The sequence below is a fragment of the Nycticebus coucang genome, chromosome 23 (genome assembly GCF_027406575.1).
Source record: "Nycticebus coucang isolate mNycCou1 chromosome 23, mNycCou1.pri, whole genome shotgun sequence".
Lineage (NCBI taxonomy): Eukaryota > Metazoa > Chordata > Mammalia > Primates > Lorisidae > Nycticebus > Nycticebus coucang.
In genome coordinates this window covers 11585749-11608066 of record NC_069802.1, presented here as the reverse complement: position 1 = coordinate 11608066, position 22318 = coordinate 11585749, and the positions used below count along the sequence as shown (strand labels likewise).

The window sequence follows — 22318 nt, the reverse complement described above, 5'->3', positions numbered from 1 at the left end:
TGTAGTTGCTGGCAGTGTAGTGCTGAATAAGACAGACACAAGTGTCCACCTTTATTTCACCAGAAATTATCAAATAAATCTGAAGTGCTGTAAGAAAAACAAGCAGGATGATGGGCTAGAAAGTAATCAGGAGAGGCCACCTCGTATGTTGGCCTGGGACTCCAGCTTTTCTGAAAAGTGATGGCTGAGCCCAGGCATGAAAGATGAAAATGAGCAAGCTAAGTGCAGATCCATACGGTGTTTTTCACTGATCTCATGGCACATTTGAACCTACAGTTTATGTTGATCAAAGAAAAAAAAAAGAGTAAAAAAAAGAATATACTTACTGTGTTTGAACTTCATTTGAAAATAATTTAATTAACAATGTTTAATTAAACACACCTAGGATCCTGTCAGGGCACACCAGTGTGTTGCGACATACGGGTTGAAAACCCCTAATCTAGACTGAGGAAAGAGCCATTTGGGCAAGAGCAAAGAGGAGCCCAATAGATCCAACCAGTGGAATTTAGGATCAGATAGAAAACTGCTGCGTGCTGAGGTAGGGTGGAATAATATTGGAGGAAGCTTGAGAGTTATTATAGTCTATAGGTCATAGGTCATAGTCTTTTAAAAAAGGGCAACATTTAAAAAATATCACTCCGACTACTCTGGAGAATGGGTTGAGAAGGGGAGAATAAGTCGTGTAAATAAGGAGATCAGTGGGGCTATCATAGTTATCTAGGCAAGCAAGGTTGTGGTTGGGTCATGATAGCAGTGAAAACTGAGAAAAGTAAATGGATTTGAGATACGTTTTCATGTATAAAATGTAACAATATAGATAAAGCATTTAGTACTTGCTATATGTTAGATACTATAATTATTGTTTGTGCTTTTTCTAAGCAAAGATCAAAAAGGAGATCAGGCAAGGGGGTAGAGATACATGCTAACCAAGATGCAGTCCAGTAAGTTGCCAGCATCTCCTGTAATTTCCTGGCTCCAAAAAAAAAGGATTCCCTTTCCCTTACTCTGTGCTGCTCTGGAGAAAAATCACATCAGCAGTAGTTCACTAGACTGAACTACTTTGTGTAGGTCACACTTTTGCTTGCTAGATAATTTGAGATAAGAGATCGTCCTGCAGTTTTGGTTAGCCAAAAGGATTAAAATAAACTAGAATTAGTTAATGTATTATTAGACTATGTTAAAAATTGTGGTGATGATGTTAATAAGACCTTGATGAAGTCCCAGATAATTTAGCACTTGGATACCATTTTAATTTTTTTTTTTTTTTTTTTTTGCAATTTTTGGCCAGGGCTGGGTTTGAACCTGCCACCTCCAGCATATGGTGCCTTTGAGCCACAGGCACCACCCTAATGTCTGTTTTTATAGGTGTGTATTCATTCAGTAGAGACAGGGACTCACTCTGTCACCCAGGCTGGAGAGCAGTGGCTCAGTCATAGCTCACTGCACCTCGAACTCGTGAGCTTAAGTAATATTCCCACTTGGCCTTCCAAAGTGCTGGGATTATAAGCATGAGCCACTTTGCCTGGCCTTGTAGGCATTTTTTAATACAGAAAAGTATAAGGTATAAAGTTTTATGTACATATGTAAAATAATGAATAATCCAGGTATTTCACCAGTCACATTTTTAATAGTTGAAATCATACTATTGCAGTATTATGAGTGTTTTTCCTTGTTAAAGTGTCTTGGTTTTTTCAAGGTCAGGGAATTAAGTTAGAAAACTCATCCTAGAAAAAGTACTATGTACCTTGTTGCTGAATATCACTGCATTCACTTTCGAAGTACTTCGCTTGGCCATCTGGTGACCAAAGTAATACTCAGCAATAAGGTATGTAGCACTTTTACTAGGATGAGTTTGTAAACTTAATTCATATGATGATGTGATGACAGCGCTAATGGCTGTTCCAGAAAAAGAGTTCCAAAATTGCTTTGTGCATGGCTTCCCAGGAGGAGCTCGCCTCATGAAAAGAACCTGAATGTGTATGGAGCCTTTACATCCATTGATTTATGAAACATACGGAAGAATGGGTTAAACAACATCATGGGAGTTTATTCAGCAAAATTCATACTAGGAAACTACCAGAACAAAAATTCAGGACAAAAACATGGTTTTGTCGACATAAAAATTGCCATTAAAAAAAAAAAAAAGACATTTTGTAGCTTAAACGAGACTTAAAAAACATGTGAATCAGTAGTAGTATGAGGACTTTATTTGGCTCTCTACACATAGAAACTGGAAAAATAACATTGTAATAACTAAAAATTTGAAATTGAGCATATTTGATGATATTAAGCAAATTGTTTTTACTTCTAGTCACGTGGTTGTATTAAAGAAAGTTTTTTTTTTTTTCATGAAACAAGAGTCTCACTATGGTGCCCTCAGTAGTAGAGTGCTATAGCGTCACGGCTCACAGCAACCTCCAACTCTTGGGCTTTGGTGATTCTCTTGCCTCAGCCTCCCAAGTAGCTGGGACTACAGGCGCCTGACACAAGGCCCGGCTCTTTTTTGTTGCATTTGTCATTGTTGTTTATCTGGCCAGGGCTGGGTTGGAATGCACTAGCCTCGGTGTACGTGGCTGGTGCCATAACCACTGTGCTACGCCGCGTCTTAAAGAAAGTTCTTATTTACTGTAAGTACATCGTGAAATTTTAATGAATAAAATTACATCTGAGATTTGCTTCAAATTAATACAGGGGTGGGGAGATAGTGGTAGAGATACAGATAAGACAAGATTGACCATGAAGTGATAATTATTGAAAGCAGGCAATGAATATGTGAAAGTTTATAGTACTATTTTTTTCTACCTTTGCATATGTTTGATATTTTCTGTAACAAAATATTTTAAAAACTGGGCGGCGCCTGTAGCTCAAGGAGTAGGGCGCCGGCCCCATATACTGGAGGTGGCGGGTTCAAACCCTGCCCCAGCCAAAAACTGCAACAACAACAACAAAAGATAAAAAAGGTTAAAAAAACATTTTTTTTTTAAACTAAGCAAAACATTGAAAAAAAATCTATCAAGTCATGGAAATAAACCATCTTCTGAGGAAGGACTTTTAGACTGTGAAGTAAGCCCTCTTCAGTATGTGGGGGGGAGGAAGCATTAATGACCTGTTGTCGTTTTTTTAGGTAATAATTACAAAAGACACTTTGAGTAGGGCTGACAAGTCAGAACACCAGTAGCTGTAGTGAAGAAGATGGTTTTCTCAAGTGTGAGTTTCTTAGGAGAATCTGCTTTAACCCTTGCTTCACTAATTAATTTTACTAATAGGCTTCATATTTTAATATGCAAAAATCTTTATTGTTTTACTTGCTTTATTCAGCCTTTAAGAAATAGGCAAAAATGATCCAAACTGTACCATAAATTATATCATGACATATGTATAATACTATATGTCATATGGTATTTTGCCAAATAAATGAAAGAATAAGTTGACATCAGGATGTTTTTAAAGAAAAGTTGCAAGCAGGAAACTTTAGTGAATACTTAATGTTCCCTTTTGTTCCTCAGGCTCTTCGAATTATCTTCAACATCCACAATAATTTACGCTCCTATTGAATTCTCTGAGCCATTAAGAAAAAATTTTGCCTTATTTCAGAATGCATATACCTTTATATGCATGTGCACAAATTAATATTTTTGGAAGATTATTACTAAGCAATTGGAAAAATTTCCTCTTAAATATTCAGCCCCTTCATTCTTGCAAAAACTTGACTATATGTAATGACATAATTTTATTATTTCGCTTAAAACTTTAGAAAATATGTGCATTAAGTCTAGATAGGATTTTGAAGTTCTCAGAAAAGGGAATTCTCAATACTCAATAGCATAAAATGAAAGAGAAAGAGGGTCACAGGAGAGCAGAGACAGATGTGCTTTTCTGCCACTTCGGTGCAGTTGTGGACTGTATTTTCCTTCTGTGTTTGAGCCCTCCAAAGCCCATATGCAACCCACATGCAGCAGCTGAAGTGCTTTGTAATTAGTCTTCTATTCTTCCCTCAAATAAAATTCCTATATATTGGGGCATCTCACCAAATGTTGATCTAATCTGATTTAAAAATTCAGTGGTAGTATGAATGACTGATTAATGTAATTCACTTACTGATTTTGAAATGAAAGAGGAATAGAACTCCAGCTACTGGAAGGAGGACACCAAATAATTTTGAATAGAGAACCCTTCCAACCTTCCCTCCCAAAGTCCTCTGTTCTGAAATGTAATATATCAATTTTTTTTATCAGCAATTAACAAACTAAAGTGTATCTATTATGTGCTAGATACCTTTCAGAATAGCTAAGTAACATGAATGTTTCATTTGACTTTTTATATTATTAAAAGCTTTCATAGAACTAAATTTACAGATCGGAGAAAATAGGAATATTGTCCTTATTCTTTCTTTACTAAAGGCAGTTCCCATATATCTAGGGGCGAGTGAAACATGGCCAGTGGCAAGGGTGACAATTGTGCATTTGGGCTTAAGTTTAAAATTAAATTTTTTTTTTCTTTTAGGATGGCAGAATTTAGTGACATTTGGAAGCTTTTCAAACATGGTTTCATATAGTCCTTCATATGTTTGTATACTCAGTCAAGTAAAGTTGTATTCCACGAATATTCAGAAAGAAGGACAAGGATCACAGTCTCTCAGAGTGGAAAAAGTACCATCTCTTGATGAAACAGGTATGTACACATTTTTAAATCATTTTTTCTCCATCTGCAGTGGTTAGTATAAAATTATTTATTTGGATGTTTTATAGAACTTAGCAAAACTTTGTAGTTTTTTTTTTTGTTTTTTGGGTTTTTGTTTTTTGTTTTTTTGAGAGAGTCTCACTTTGTTGCCCTCGGTAGAGTGCTGTGGCGTCACAGCTCACAGCAACCTTAGACTCTTGGGCTTAGGCAATTTTCTTGCCTCAGCCTCTCAAGTAGCTGGGTCTACAGGCGCCTGCCACAATGCCCAGTTATTCTTTTTGTTGCAGTTGTCATTGTTGTTTTAGCAGGCCTGGGTTGGGTTCGAACCCACCAGCCCCAGCGTATGTGGCCAGCGCCCTACCCACTGAGCTACTGGCGCCACCCGTGTAAAACTTTCTGAACTGATGTTTCCTTTGTGGGTGGCAGCTATTAAACTGCTGATTTAGTTTCTTTAATTTTACTATTTCTTTTGACTGAGCTTTGGTAAGTTCTATTTTTTCCTAGGAATTTATTAACTTAAAATGTATTTTAAATTTATTGGCATGAAATTAATAATATTCTCTGTTTACTCTGTCAGTAGTATATGTAGTTTTCCTTTTTTTGCATTCCTAATGATGTTGGTCTTACTGTCTTGCTGCTTTTTTTGTCTTGCTTGATCTTGTCAGAGATTTGTCTTTTATCATTTTTCCAAGTTTTTTTTTTTTTACTTTGAACCATTATATTGTATGTTTGTTTCCTCATAGTGTTTTTAAATCTGTAGATCTACCTAAATCTTTTGACATCTTCACAGTTAACATGAATTTATACTCTGTCTCTGTAGGTAGAGTGCGGTGGTGTCATCATGGCTCACTGTAACCTCAACTCCTAGGCTCAAGTGATCCTTTGCCTTAGCCTGCTGAGTAGCTGGGACTACAGGCATACATGCCATGCCTGGTTAATTCTTCTAATTTTAGTAGAGAAGGGTTCTCGCTCTTAATTAGGCTGGTCTCAAACTCCTGAGCTTAAGCAATCCTCCTGCCTCAGCCTCCCACAGTGATAGGATTGTAGACGTGAGCCACTGTGCCTTGGCCACATTAATTTCTACTCTAATTGTAGCCTCCTTTTTACTATTATTGGTGTTTGTTCTGTCATTCTTTTATTGACTGTCACTTAGATACTTTGCTCATTAATATTGAGCCTCTTTTCCTTTCTGAAACAGGCATTTGAGTCATAACACATCCTACATGTAAGTTTAAAAAAAATTTTTTTGGGCGGCGCCTGTGGCTCAAGGAGTAGGGTGTCGGCCCCATATACCAGAGGTGGCAGGTTCAAACCTAGCCCCGGCCAAAAACCAAAAAAAAAAAAAAAAGAATTTAAAATAAATAAATAAATAAATTTTAAGTCCCAGGACATTTATGTCCATAGGTTTTTGAACATATCCCATAAGTTTTGGTATGTAGAATTTTTATTTGTAGTTCTGAATATATTCTTATTTCCATTGTAATTCTTTGATTTTTGTTGTTGTTGTTGTTGTTGTTAAGGTATGATTTTAAATTTACAGATGGATGGAATTTTTCTAGTTATCTTTTGTGTTAAACATAGTTGTATTTTATAGGATGTGTTCTGCGTGATTCAGACTTAAAATTTGAGTGCAACCTTTTTGGGTTTTTTGCTTGGTCAGTTTTTCTGAGCGACTCTTGTGTGCTTGAAAATAACATGTATTTTTAATTGCTGGGTGCAATGTTCATACGTGTAAATTCTGATTTTTAGTTTTGCTGTACAGGTCTGTATGCTATTTTTTAAATTTATTATTACTAAGAGAGATGTTGGAGTATCACACTCTGATGGTAGATGTGATGGTCTTTTTTTTTTTTTTTTTTTGCAGTTTTTGGCCGGGGCCAGGTTTGAACCCTCCACCTCCGGTATATGGGGCCGTTGCCCTGCTCCTTGAGCCACAGGTGCCACCCAATTTGATGGTCTTAGAGTTCTATAGATTTTTCCTTTTTATATTTTGAGGCTTTATCATCAGATACATATGACACTGATGAATTCTGTCTTTTATCATTATGTAGCAACTCCTTTTCTCTAGTGACATCTCCATCAGATTATCATTATTAGTATTTTATTGGTTAGTATTGATGTTGTATAATTTTTCCTATCCTTTAACTTTTTGTCTTTTAATTAGAAATTTGGGCTGTTTACATTTACTATAATCACTGATCTTTTGGGGTATATTTCTACCATTTTATTTCTTTTTTGCCTTAAAATTTTTTTTCTCATTTCATCATCCCCTCTCCCCCATTCATATTCTCTCTCTCTCTCTGTCTCTTTTTTTCTCTATTATTTGGAAGTTTTATCCTCTGTAGCTGTACTTTAAAGTCTAAAGATAATTTATTACTTTTATTCTTAAAAATATAAAAAACTTAGACTGCTTTAACTCTGATCACCTCCCTTTCAACTTATATGTTATTTGCTGGCAGGTATTTTGTGTCTTTTCTGCTCTTTTCCTTCTGTAAAATATACTTTTTTTTGTTTAGATTTATCAGCAATCCTTGTTAACCACTTACATCTCTGATCTTTCTGTCTGCTGTGAATCCTATTGAAGTTCCTTTAGGTGAGGATCTTTTTGTGGTAAAGACACCTTTAAGATGTTATTCCCGGGTGGCACCTGTGGCTCAAGGAGTAGGGCATCAACCCCATATACCGGAGGTGGTGGGTTCAAACTCGGCCCTGGCCAAAAAAACTGAAAAAAAAAAAAAAAAAAAAAGATGTTATTCCAGTGTCATTTAGCTTCCACTATTGCTATTGAGAAGTCAGACATCCTGCTTTTGATTAACTTTATTTTGAATGTCTTTTTTTTATGTGTAAATGACAGATTTACTATGAAGTGATAGGTCTGTATTTCTTTGTATTTATCCTGCTTGAACCATTTGTTGGGCTTCCTGGATCTGAGGATTGGTATTTTCTTGCAATTCTGGAATTCTACAGTTCCCTGTCACTATCTCTTCAGATATTCTCTCTTTCCATTTCTCTATTATCTCCTTGTGGAACTTCAGTTAGAAATGTTTGGGATCTTCTGTTGTTTTCTTGTCTGTAAACTTCCATATTGTCTATTTCTTCATCTTTCTTACCTACATTCTAGCTTATTTCCTCAGGTCTACCTACTTCACTGATTTCTCTTTAGTTGCCTCTAATTTGCTGGTTGTTTATGTGTGTTAGGTTTTAATTTCAGTGGCTGTATTTTTCATTTCTAGAAATTGTTTCTCACATTGCTTGGTTATTCTCTTATTCCTTATATTTATAATCTTCCCTCTTATCCATTAAGGCATATAACACATACCTATTTTATGTTTTATAAGTGAAAACACTGCTATATAAAATTGTTTTGGTTCTTACTACGTCACAATTTTCTTTCTGTTTTTTTTTTTTGCCCTTATTCATTATGCCAGATCTGTTTTATAACTGTGAGTTATTCATTTTTTATGCAATTTTTGTATCTTGAAACTAATGTTTATTTGGATTGAAGATACCTTTTTGCCTTCCAGGTCTGTGCTTTTGCATCTGTAAGCTGCTAAGGACACAGCTTGGGACTATATTAAGTTGAATTCTCTGTTTTATATTCACATTGTGAATTCAGATTGTGTATATCTGTGAGAATTGACTTGTCCTTAGGATTTTCAGGGAAGTACTGCCTCTTCCCACTATTTAACATGAGTGGAGACAGGCCTGTTTCCTTGCTGTTCCTTTCTATGTATTATCTATTTCTAATTTCATAGTTACAGTAGCTTTTTATCTTGTTGTCTCCTATTAGACTCCCCAGTTTGAGCGGAACCTTGTCTTATTCTCTGATCTTCCATGCCCTTTGCAGCTGTGGAGATAGAAATAAGCTCAAAGAACACAGCTTCAATAGAAATCATCAGGAGAAAAGTTATATTTTTGTAGAGGTCCTGGTTTCACTTTGTTTTTGCCCTCTGTGGATCATTTTTTGATCCCGATCACCTTCCTAGATTAGCAATGTATAATAAAAGATTTTGTTTGGGGTACATTGAAAGAAAGCATTAAAGGAAGTTTTTATTCATTAATTTACTCGAAGTATTTTTTTTTTCTTTCTAAAATTTTTATTCTGTTTTTTTTTTTCCGTATTCTTAGTACATTTGAAATTACAAGGCTATAGAGGGACATTATAATAATGAATATGAAAAAACTCAAAGAAGTATTTATTGAGCACTTATATAGCGATAAATAAAAATGACTCTTTGAGTTATATTCTTTTCTTTTCTAATGCAAAAAATTAAGCAAACAAATACTATATGGTACATTAAGTCAGTTCTCCATATCTGTGGATTCTGCCTCTGTGGATTCAACCAACCAAGGATCAAAAAATATTTGGGAGAAAAAGTGGATGGTTGTGTCTGTATTGAATAAGTACAAACTTTTCTTGTCATTATTTCCTAAGCAATATGGTATAAGAACTAGTTATATTCTATTTACATTATGTTAGCAATTATAAGGAATCTAGAGATGGTTTAAGATATATGAGAGGATGTAGACACATCATGTGCAAATACTGTACCTTTTGTACAAGGGACTTGAGCATCCCTAGATCTTGGTATCTGCAGGGATGTCCTAGAACCAGTTTCCCACAGATACTGAGGGATAACTGTATTGTGATAGGGAAAATTGACAGTGCTACAGGAGCTCGTGGGAGGGGCATTTAACCAAGTCCTGTAGTTAGGAAAGTTTTCCATAAGGAAATGATATGTAATTAGATACATGAAAGGAAATAGGTATTGGTGTAGTGAATGGTGAAGAAAGGAGGTAAAATTGCCTGGACCAGTGAGTAGAAAACCTGGTGATGGGATTGGTAGTGTTGAAAGTACAAGCAATGAAACTCCGAAAGTAAGTGGTAGTCAAATCTGGCTCTTTCTTGTTCTGGAGTTTGGTCTTTGTTTTGTAGGTAGGGGGAATAAGGGTTTATTAAAAGTAGGGGAAGTATTTGATCAGATTTAGGATTTTATAAAGATAACTAGTTAGAAAATGGCAAACATTTCAAAGGAGGGAGACTGAAAGCAGTAATAATAAATGAGGGTCTAGACTAGGGTAATGGAAATGCTTTTTTAAAGGAGTAGATGAATTTAAACGATTAAAGAGCTGAATAATTAGGACTTAGTGATTGAATTTTGAGGCCAAAGGAGAGGGTTAAGGACAGAGAGTGGTTACTGTATTGGCCAACTGTGTAGACAAATAGCTAAAGTATATATATATATATATTTTTTTTTTGTAGAGACAGAGTCTCACTGTACCGCCCTCGGGTAGAGTGCCGTGGCGTCACACGGCTCACAGCAACCTCTAACTCTTAGGCTTACGCGATTCTCCTGCCTCAGCCTCCCGAGCAGCTGGGACTACAGGCGCCCGCCACAACGCCCGGCTATTTTTTTGTTGCAGTTTGGCCGGGGCTGGGCCTGAACCCGCCACCCTCGGCATATGGGGCCGGCGCCCTACTCACTGAGCCACAGGCGCCGCCCGACAAATAGCTAAAGTATATTTTAATGAGACGATGATGGTTTGGTTTTAGACATCTGAATTGTAGGTGCCTATGAAATACCTTAACAAGTGATGCAGTGACGTAGGTATTTGAGTTTCCGATGAATCTACTAGTCATGTAAGATGTAAGATATTGTACATCTTGTGTATTTTTTTCACTTTGTCACCTTTGGTAGAGTGCTGTGACGTCATAGCTTGCAGCAACCTCAAACTCTTGGGCTCAAGCGATTCTCTTGCCTCAGCCTCCCAAGTAGCTGGGACCAGGGGCCCACCACAACGCTTGGCTATTTTTAGAGGCAGGGTCTTGCTCCAGCTCAGGCTGGTCTCAGAACCTGTGAGCTTAGGCAGTCCACCTGCCTCGCCTCCCAGAGTGCTAGGATTACAGGCGTGAGCCACTGCACCTGGCTTGATACTTACATCTTTTTTTTTATTTGTTTGTTTTTTGAGACAGAGCCTCAAGCTGCTGCCCCGGGTAGTCACAGCTACCAGCAACCTCCAACTCCTGGGCTTAAGCAATTCTCTTGCTTCAGATGAGACAAGAGAATGGAGCGATTGTGATGGAGTGATTCTCTTGCCTCCATCACAGCTCACAGCAACCTCCAACTCCTGGGCTTTTAAGCTATTCTCTTGCCTCAGCCTCCCAAGTAGCTGGGACTACAGGTGCCTGCTACAACCCCCAGCTATTTTTTGGTTGTAGTTGTCATTGCTGTTTGGCAGGCCTGGGCTGGATTCGAACCTGCCACCTCTGGTGTATGTGGCTGGTGCCTTAGCTGCTTGAACTACAGGCCCCAAGCCGATAGTATACATCTTTTTTTTTTTTTATAGAGACAGAGTCTCACTTTATGGCCCTCGGTAGAGTGCCATGGCCTCACACAGCTCACAGCAACCTCCAACTCCTGGGCTTAAGTGATTCTCTTGCCTCAGCCTCCCGAGTAGCTGGGACTACAGGCACCCGCCACAACACCTGGCTATTTTTTTTTTTTTTGGTTGCAGTTTGGCCAGGGCCGGGTTTGAACCTGCCACCCTCGTCATATGGGGCCGGCGCCCTACTCACTGAGCCACAGGCGCCGCCCGATAGTATACATCTTAACATAAGTTAAGTCCTAGTATGAGACACCATCTCTTGACTGGGTTCTGCGTCCTCTTCTCGTTGGTGTTCTTGCTTCCACTCTTGTCCTACTATAATCCATTTTCCATATAGCACAGTGCAGATCATGTCACTTTTTTTTTTTTTTTTTTTTTTTGTTTTTGGCTGGGGCTAGGTTTGAACCTGCCATCTCCGGCATGTGGGACCGACGCCCTACTCCTTGAGCCACAGGCGCCGCCCACATGTCACTTTCTTAATTGAAACTTCATCTGGCTTCCATTTCCCCCTAGAGCAAAGTCTAGAGTGCTGGAATAAAACAAAAATTCATTATTCTGGCTCTGAGAGTTCTTAGCTGGTCTAGCTTTTGTAGTCCCCTTTGTTTTCTTATTCTCCTCTCTTACTTGCTCCTTATTTTCAGCCAAAGCAATCTCTTTTTGGTTGTTAGAAAATACCAAGCTTAGGGTTTCGCCTGGAGCTTGGTTGGTAGGGCGCCAGCCACATGCACCAGGGCTTGTGGGTTCGAACCCAGCCCAGGCCTGCTAAAACAAAGAAATAGCTGGGCCAGGCGGCGCCTGTGGCTCAGTGAGCAGGGCGCCGGCCCCATATACCGAGGGTGGCGGGTTCAAACCCGGCCCCAGCCAAACTGCAACATAAAAATAGCCAGGCGTTGTGGCGGGCGCCTGTAGTCCCAGCTACTCGGGAGGCTGAGGCAGGAGAATCGCCTAAGCCCAGGAGTTGGAGGTTGCTGTGAGCTGTGAGACACCACGGCACTCTACCGAGGGTGATAAAGTAAAACTCCGTCTCTACAAAAAAAAAAAAAAAAAGAAAGAAAGAAAGAAATAGCTGGGCCTTGTGATGGGCGCCTATAGTCCCAGCTACTTGGGAGGCTAAGGCAAGAGAATCGCTTAAGCCCAAGAGTAGGAGGTTGCTGTAAGGTGTAACGCTACAACACTCTACCAAGGGCGACATGATAAGACTGTCTAGCTTAAAAAAAAAGAAAGAAGGAAAGAAAACGAAATACCAAACTTGTTCTTGTTACAGGGCATTTGCCATAGTTGCTTTCTATTTCCAAGGTGCATTTCTTCACATGGCTGATCCCTTCTGGTCATTCACATCTTAGTTTAAATGTCATCGCTGCATAGAAGCCTTTTAAAATCATACAGTCTAAAGTAGGCACCCATCCAATCTTTAATTCTGTGCATGGGTAGCACTTACTTCGGATTGGTATTTTTGGTACTTTATTCCTTCATCCTGCACTTATTTGCAAGCTCCAAGAAGTTCAGTGCCTAAAGCAGTAATTTGCTCATGGTGGGGTCTTAATACTTGTAAATAAGTGAATGCATAGTGTTCTAACCTGGAGCTAAAACTTTAGGCATTTTTAGCTATACACAAAGGCTAACTGAAGCTGTGGGTGTGTTTGAGACAGTGTGAATGAGTATTTAAAGTGAAGAAATGAGATTGTCTAGTGTAAAATCCCCCAAACGAGTAAGGACAGTGGAAGAAGAGGAGCAAAGGAGACTTGAGAAGGAGCCGCTAGAGAAAAACCAAGGAGTATGCGGTGTCTGGAGAATGTTTGAAGAGTAATAAACATTTCAAGGCTGGTCTTGATGGCCCGTGTTGATAGTCCAACCGTTTGGAAGGCTGAGGCAGGAGGATTACTTGGGGCCTGGAATTTGAGATCAGCCTGAGCAATGTAGATAGACCCCCATCTCTACAAAAAATATTAAAAAATAGCAAGACTGTATGTCATTTAGCTGGGTGTCTTTCACATAGGAAGAATTTACAGATCACTTGAGAAACCTGTATTCATGTTTATGATACCTGTTTTTCATTCTTTTTCCCTTTGCCACTTCCTCCCATTGGGCTTAACTATGCAGTTTTAGCCAATCTCTTCTCTTTATCGTGTGGTGAAGGAGAACTACTGGGGTAAATATCAATGGAGAGTTTGATATTAGAGGATGAAGGAATGAGAGGTATAAGCAAAAAGAAACAGTTGATGAATAATTAAGTGTAAAATATATTATAGTGCTCTTTCGAGGTGATGGTAGACCCAGGCAAAAATATTTAATCTTAGTTCCATTCATTATACAGAATTTTTGAAATTAAAATCCATGACTAAGTTTCTTTTTTGTGTGCTGACTGAAACAAAAAAGTTAGTTTATTTTCTTATACTAAAAATACATTGTTTATTGACAGGTTTATTTTGGATTCAATTTTTCAAGATTTGCTTAGGCCAAATTAGATTTTGTTAGCCGTCAGATAGACAGCAAGTAATTGCTTGATTGAAAGATAATTTGTATATTTAGGGTTTGAGATTGAGTTTTGAATAATTCAAATCACATGATAAAGTAAGGAACAGCTCATTAAGAAGTAGAGACTTGCTAAGAAATCCTTAAATTTTTAAGTAGGATTCAGATGTTTTAAATTTTAGTAAAATTAGTTTCAATTTTGCTAATGACGCAGCTGTGTGGCAAACAGCCAGGGTTTGATTTTAAAACAAATATCTAGAGATATTGATGGATAAAATGCTGGGTTACTTGTTGGAATCATAAAGATTCTACTTCATTAATGCAGTGTAAGTTTATTAAGGTGGTGGTGTGCAAAATTAAGTATTCACCCGTATGTTTGAGCCATATACCTCATAGTATGTTTAGTAACATGTAGTGAGAAGGATATTCAGAAATATTTTTCTTAGAGCAACTCATTTATGTTGGAAAGGGAGGCTGTTTCTGAGCTTTTGACAGATTTCAGTTGTTCATGCACTAGGTGAGGATGGAAGGTTTATACTTCACTCCACCCTTTGCCCTGCTGTTCCCCAAAGCAAAATTTGAAAAAGCTGATATATAAATTCTATAGATAAAGTTGCCTTGGAATTGCTTATTGGTAGCTAGACCAAAATAAACTCACAGTAATCATTTAACTCTTCAGTGTCAAATGTTATAAGTTGTGGTTATTAATTAAATAAAAATGATGCCAGTATGCCATCATACCCTGCTTAGGATTTGGTTAATAGTTAAAATAAAGCCTTTTTAGATGTTCTTCACATTCTTTAGGTATGGAAACATAATGTACTATATTAAGTTATTTTCTCAGGGGTTTTCACTGAAAAATTATTGTCAAGAAATATACTTAAAATTATGTGTAAAATTTTTTTGCTTTTATTTCAAATAAGAGTTTTACCTTTGGGTTTTTTGTTGTTTGTTTTTTTAGAGACAGAGTCTTACTTGCTAAGAAAGGCAACAGAATCAGCAAATAGGAAATAACTCCAGATGAAATGAAAATAACAGCCTGAATTGCCTAAAATAAGTTAAATACCTTCAAAAGGAAAATGAAGGACTCATGTTGATTAAAAAGAACAAGAAGTTTTAAAACAAACTAGCAGAAATAAAACCAAAATAAATATGAAAAGGAGACAACTAGAAATCTTGAAAGTGAAAGTTTAGTCACTAAAGTAAAAATTTAGTAGATTAAATACTCATAATTAATTAGAGAATTAGTAGATTGTAATTCACTCTGAAGGCACATAGGAAGACAAAAAGAGTTTCAAAAAATTTAGTAGGTGGCATGAAGCATATGTTTAGTAGGCATTTCAGAGAGAAAATAGAGAAAGATGAAGAAATACATAGAAAGATAATAGGCGAGAATTGCTTAAAATTTGAAAAAAACATGAATCCTCAGATCAAAAGTATTTAGCAGGATAAGTAAAAAGAATCTATCCCAGACACCTTAGAGAAATCACAGTTTTAAAAACCAAAACAAGGCAACAAAGAGAAAAGTCAGTGCTGTCCGTCCAGTTGTTACTTTTGAAGTGGACCTGCCAAACAACAATGACAACTACAACCAAAAAATACCCAGGCGTTGTGGTGAGCGCCTGTAGTCCCAGGTACTTGGGAGGCAGAGGCAGGAGAATCGCTTGAGCCCAGGAGTTGGAGGTTGCTGTGAGCTGTGATACCACCTCACTCTACCCAGGACAACAGCTTGAGGCTCTGTCTCAAAAGAAAAAAAAAAGAATTGGCAAAATACAATCAACCTTTCCTTGATTCCGTTCTTCTCTTCAGCTTCTTCTGAAAGTTCTAAGACTGCTTCCATTTCATCTGCTGTTCTCTTCTCAACTTACTGCCTGCGTCTTCACTCTTCTGCTGAAACTGCTTTTGTCAGGAAGTTCCAGGTTTCCCCATGTGGCTAATCCTGCATTCACTTCTCTTCTTTTTTTTCTCCCTATGAAAAATACTTAAATACATAGAGGCAGTATAGGAAAGTGGTTAAGAACATAGGCTGAAGGCCAGGCACAGTGGCTCACGCCTGTAATCCCTGCACCCTGAGAGGCCGATGCAGGTGGATTGCCTGAGCTTACGATTTCGAGACTAGCCTGAGCCAGGGTGACACCCCTTCTCTAACAATAGCTGGGCATTGTGGGCGGCGCCTGTAGTCCCAGCTATGTGGGAGGCTGAGGCAAGAGAATCGCTTGAGTCCAAGAGTTTGAGGTGATTGTGAGCTATGATGCCAGGCACTCTACCAAGGGTGACAAAGTGAGACAGACAAAAAGAAAAACAACAACAACAACAAAACAGAACATAAGCTAATAAAAATGACCCAGGTTTCACATCACAAAATCTCAAAACTGCAGATGCTGGCGTGGATGTGGAGAGAAGGGAACACTTTTACACTGCTGGTAGGACTGCAAACTAGTACAACCTTTCTGGAAGGAAGTATGGAGAAACCTCAAAGCACTCAACCTAGACCTCCCATTTGATCCTGCAATCCCATTACTGGGCATTTACCCAGAAAGAAAAAAATCCTTTTATCATAAGGACACTTGCATTAGACTGTTTATTGCAGCTCAATTTACAATCGCCAAAATGTGGAAACAGCCTAAATGCCTACCAACCCAGGAATGGATTAACAAGCTGTGGTATATGTATACCATGGAATACTATTCAGCCATTTTAAAAAATGGAGACTTTACAGCCTTTATATTAACCTGGATGGAAGTGGAAGACATTATTCTTAGTAAAGCATCACAAGAATGGAGAAGCATGAATCCTATGTACTCAATTTTGATATGAGGACAATTAATGACAATTAAGGACACAGTGGGGGAAGGGGAGAGCAGAGACAGGAGGAGGGAGGTGTGGGGAAAGGAAGAGCAGAGAGGGAAGGAGGGAGGGGGGGTGGGACCTTGGTGTGTGCCACACCTTTGAGGGGCAAGACACAATTGCAAGAGGGACTTTACCTAACAAATGCAATCCTGGTTTCTTGTACCCTCAATGAATCCCCAACAATAAAAAAAAAAAATGACCTAGGATTCAATCCTGGCTGTACCTCCATGTTTAAAACAGTAGCTGTGTGACTTCAGGGTAAATTACAAAAACATCACTATGCCTCAGTTTCCTCATAATAAGGAAATCCTGACTGTGCAACTTTGGGGAAGTTATTATAATCTCTTTGTGCCTCGGCTTCCTCGTAAGATGAAGGTAATAGTACTTCCCTCAGAGCAACTGTGTGAAGAGTAAATGATACACATAGAAAGCACTTAGGGCAATATGTGGCACGTGTTGAATGCATAGTAAGTGTTCGCTATTATTAACAAACTCTGAAATGTTAATGAGATGTGAATAGAGAGGAAAACATTTTAAAGGTGAGACTTTCATTACTAAATATTTTAAAGACTTACAGTGTGTATGTAGAAAAGCATAATGAAATCAATTCATTGGAATTTACCATTCAAGCTTAGAATTTTACCTTCTTTTTTTTTTTTTAATTTCAGGTTAATGTGAGGGTACAAACAGCCAAATCTCAATATTTGAATTTGTTAGGTTAGAATCCCTCTTACAGTTATGTCCTATACCCAAAAGCTGTGCCCTATACCCCTACAATGTGCCCATTCAGTGGGAGCACACCCAACCCTTCACCCCTCTTCTCTCTCCCTCATTCCCCCTCCTCCCAGCTTAAACTGAAATGAGTTTTTTCCTTTGGGCGTACATTAGATCGTCGACTGGCTTCATATTAGTATTGGGTACATTAGATATTTGCTTTTCTATTCTTGTGATATTTCACCTCCATCCAGATTAACTCACAAGATGTGAATTTACCATCTTTTTATGGCTGAATAGTACTCCATGGTATACATATACAAAAGTTTGTTCATTCGTTCCTGAGTTGATGGGCATTTAGGTTGTTTCCATGACTTGGCGATTGTAAATTGAGCTGCAATAAACAGTCTAGTGTGTATGTCCTTATCATAAAATGATTTTCTTTCTTCTGGATAGATGAGTAGTAGTGGGATTGTGGGGTCAAATGGGAGATCTAATTTGAGTTCTTTGAGGATTTTCCATACTTCCTGCCAAAGAGGCTGTATTAGATTGAACCCACCCATCAACAGTTAAATGTTCACTCTCTCCACATCCACACTGTCATCTGCAACTTTGGAATTTTGTGATGTGGGCTAATCTTCTGGGATTAAGTGATATCTCAGGGTTGTTTTGATTTGTATTTCTCTGATGATTGAGGATGATGAGCACTTTTTCATATGCTTCTTAACCATTCATCTGGCTTCCTTGGAGAAGATTCTATTCATGTCTCTTGCCCAGTGATAGATGGGAGTTTTAGCTCTTTTTTGTTGATGAATTTGAGTTCTCTATAGATCCTAGTTATCAAGCCTTTGTCAGATTTGTAATATGCACGTCCTTTCTCATTCTGAAGGTTGTCTATTTGCTTTGTTTGTTGTCCTTAGTTATGCAGAAAAGAACTTTACCTTCTTGATCACATCTTCTTTACATCTCCATTTGCCCTGTGTATATAAATGAAGAGCTTTATGCATATGTATATAGCCCTAATTATTTAGTTTTACTTGTTTTCAAACTTTGTTGTGATAGCTTATTGTATATATTATTTTGTGATTTACTTTTTTCATTAAATTTTGTTGCTAAGATTTAGCCTATCAATTGGAGTATGTGTCTGGTTTATTTTCATGGAGGGAATTATAGCACCTATTGTTCAGGGCTGTTCTGTGAATTAAATGAATTGATACATGAAAAGTGCTTTAAAAAAATAAAAGAAAAGTGCTTAGAATACTGTTTAGTACACAGTGAGGGCTGTAAGAAAGATAGCCATTAATATGTTTGTTGTTACTGCTATGGGAAATGTATGAATACAACACATGGTTTTGTTTACTTTCTTGCTGATGAGCATTTAAGTTGTTAACAGTTTGTTAGAACAGAAAACTGTTGTAAACATTTGTGCCCTTGTGCAAGGGTTTCTCGAAGCCAAATAGATTGACTTAGAGGAATTGCTGGGTCACAATCGTAAATTGTATCTGTGTGCAGCTGTATTAGGTAGTGCCCGTTTGTGCACTGGCTGTTGTGCCTGTTACATTTCCACCAGCAGTGTGCGCATTTCCAGTGCTCCGTACTCTGGCCACATTACAGCTGCACACACCACACACCTATCCAACATTTAAAAAATTATTCGTAGAGGTGAGTTCTCATTGTGTTGACCAGGCTGGTCTCAAAATTTTGGCCTCAAGTGATCCTCCTGCCCTTGCCCTGCCAAAGTGCTAGGCTTGTTATACATGTGAGCCATGGTGGTTGCTCATGTGGAAGTTTTTTCTTTTTTTTTTTTTGTAGACAGTGTCACTTTGTCACCCTCAGTAGAGTGCCGTGGCATCACACAGCTCACAGCAACCTCCAACTCCTGGGCTTAGGCGATTCTCTTGCCTCAGCTTCCTGAGTAGCTGGGACTACAGGCGCCCACCACAACGCCCAGCTACTTTTTTGTTGTAGTTTGCCTGGGGCCGGGTTTGTACCCGCCATCCTCGGGGCGCCAGCACCCTGCCCACTGAGCCACAGGCGCCACCTCGCCCATGTAGAAGGTTTTTCTTCTGCCGCCCTCCCCCTTTTTTTAGTGGGTTGTCTGTTATTTTCTTTCTTTTCTTTTCTTTTTTGTTTTTTTTTTGTTGTTGTTGCAGTTTGGCTGGGGCCGATTTCGAACCCACCACCCTCGGTATGTGGGACCGGCGTCCTACTCACTGAGCCACAGGTGCTGCCCTGTTATTTTCTTGATGATATTAATCCTTTGTTGATTCTGATTGTTGGAAATATCTTCTCCCAGTGGGAGGCTTCTTTTTTCTCTTTTTGTAATGGGGTTCTTTGATGAACAGATGTTTTGCATTTTAGCAGAATTTATCCAGTTTTCCTTGCATTGTTTATCTTGTTGAAGAAATTTTTGGATACCATTATAATATTCCCTGTTATCTACTATGAGGCATGTAAATGCCTTAACATTTAAATAATTACTCTACCTGGAATTGTTTATTTATGGTGGTGGGAGATAGATTACAATTTCCTTTTGATTTTTTTTATTTGTTTGTTTGTTTGTGGGTGAAGGGTTGTATGGTTGTCCCAGTACCACTTAATAGTTATTCTTTACTGAATGAATAGTATCTCGAGAATGGTTTTAAGTGAAAGAACTATCTATACATTTCTTGGTTTTGTTCCTTATCATAAAGAATGTGTCTAAATTCATCATTGAATATGTTTGTTATAGGTTTGTTTCACCCTTTATAGAAATTCCTTTTTTGGCCTAGTTTTCTAAAAGGGTTTGAGATTTGAGTAGATCTTGAATTTTATTAAGTACTTTTTCTTTAGTTCCTGCAATGTTGCTTAGTTTTTCTTCTTAGTTTTTCTTCTAGTTTTTCTTTTTTTGTTAAAGGGGAATAAATAGCTTTTGTAATGTTTAGTTACCCTTGCATTCTTAGGATAAATTTGACACGGTTTATGATATATTGTCTTTTTTTATACTTTGGTGGATTAAGGTTGCTAATATCAAGTTTATAGGTTTGTATGAAAGCAGCTGTTTAATGTAAACTTGTTTTAATATATTTTACAGCAGAAAATATAGGTGCAGAACTCAAAGCTCCACTTAAGCAAGACCCTCTCCAAGTAAGAGGTAAATATATTTTATTCTATTTTTTATTATAATGATGTTTTAGATTAAACATCTAAGAGTTTATATGAGACTCTTAATAGTTATGTTATTCTAGGGTATAGTTCGGTTTTACTTTTAGATAGCATTTAAATAGATTGACCATAGGATTTATTCTCTTTATGAGCAAATTTTCTACTGACGTTTATTTTGTGTTTTTGTCACAAATATTTCCAAGAAGCTAAAGAAAGGAATAATGGTAAATAAGAATCATTAATTGCTTTGTCATTTTTAGAAAAGTAATGTGATTAAAGAACAAAAGGCCAGGATCTTTCAGCTACTGCTTGTTCACTTCCAGGTAGAGTTAGGCTTTTTTTTTTTTTTTTTTTTTTTTGAGACAGAGTCTCACTTTGTTGCCCCCAGTAGAGGGCTATGGCATCATAGCTCATAGCAACCTCACACTCTTGGGCTCAAGTGATTGTCTCACCTCAGCCTCCCAAGTAGCTGGGACTCCAGGAGCCCACCACAACACCTGGCTATTTTTAGAGACAGGGTCTCGCCCTTGCTCAGGCTGGTCTCAAACCTGTGAGCTGAGGCAGTCCACCCGCCTCGGCCTCCCAGAGTGCTGGGATTACATGCGTGAGCCACTGTGCCCTGCCGAGTTAGGCTGTTCTTATCTGACTTTCTTTTGTAGGAGTGATTGAGTAATAAAGGAATTCTTATTTGTAAATCTATTCTGTGTAATGAGCTGTGGTTTTCATCTCCAAAGCAGCCATTTCATGGAGGCAGTATGTAGCTAAGAGCATTGTGGCTTTGGCATCAGTCAGAACTGGGTTGTTTGTGACTCCAGCACTCACTAGCTGTCTGACCTTGGGCAATTTATTTGATTTCTCTGAGCCTTAGTTTTCTCCTTGTAAAATGATGCTAAAAATGAGACCTCTTTTCTAGGGTAATTTTGAAGATTACATGTAGTAGACAGTCACAGTTAAGCCTAATTAATGTTGTGAGAGCAGCCATCATTATCTTCATCATCAATAATCTGGGCTAGGATAGGCCAACAGGAATTTTTAGCTATTTTGGAGACATTTTTAAAAAGTAATATTTTTTCAAAATCCAGTCTTTTGAAAGAGAGATATAATTCTCCTTTCTGTTCCAAAGGAGCTCACCTGTATTTTGAGTTTTAGGGTTCTTAGAGTAAGGCAGTTTAGAGACCTGAAACCCAGGCAAGAAGAAATCTGAACTTCCTTTATACCGTTTTCAGATAAGATTTTCATTTTTATATTGAAATTTATTTATTTATTTATTTATTTAGAAACAGAGTCTCACTTTGTTGCCCTTGGTAGAGTGCTGTGGCATCACAGCTCACACCAACCTCCTGCTCTTGAGCTTAGATGATTCTCTTGCCTCAGCCTCCTGAATAGCTGGGACTACAGGCGCCCACCACAACTCCTAGCTATTTTTTTGTTGTTGTTGTTGCGGTTTGGCTGGGGCCGGGTTTAAACCCTCCACCTTTGGTATATGGGGCTGGTGCCCTACTCACTCAACCATAGGTGCCACCCTTGAAATTTATTTTTAAAGTATTTGTATTAAATAATACTTACTCATTAATTTCAGTAGTTAATGTGCTATTTTAGAAGCAATGGATAGGCTCAACACCCATAGCACAGTGGTTATGGTGCCATATGGATGGCGGGTTTGAACCTGGCCTGGGCCAGCTAGACAGCAATGACAGCTGCAACAAAAAATAGCCAGGCGTTGCGGTGGGTGGGCGCCTGTAGTTCCAGCTACTTGGGAGGCTGAGGCAAGAGAATCACGTAAGCCCAAGAGTTTGAGGTTGCTGTGACCTGTGACACCACGGCACTCTACCAAGGACAACATGGTGAGATTCTATCTCCAAAAAAAATAGAAGTAATGGATAATTTTAGGCTTCATTTGTTCTTACAATTTGGAAGTAGAATAGAAAACTATGAAGTAATACAGAGGGTACCCAAAAAATGTATACACATTTTAGGGAAGGAAAAATTATAGTAAAATTGTAATACTCAATACATACCAGTAGCAAAGGATGAATACAACTCACGTTTGACTTCTGCAATTACAAGAGGT

The 22318-nt window shown here is 38.1% G+C and overlaps 1 protein-coding gene across 1 annotated transcript in view; it reads left to right on the top strand.

Annotated features, from left to right (window-relative positions):
* Positions 1–22318, top strand: part of SLC30A9 (solute carrier family 30 member 9) — an 89462-nt gene that overhangs the window by 4228 nt on the left and 62916 nt on the right. The window contains exons 2-3 of the mRNA XM_053577473.1: positions 4504–4671; positions 20177–20236. Coding sequence (XP_053433448.1) covers positions 4504–4671; positions 20177–20236 — 228 coding nt within the window. The remainder of the gene's footprint in view (positions 1–4503; positions 4672–20176; positions 20237–22318) is intronic.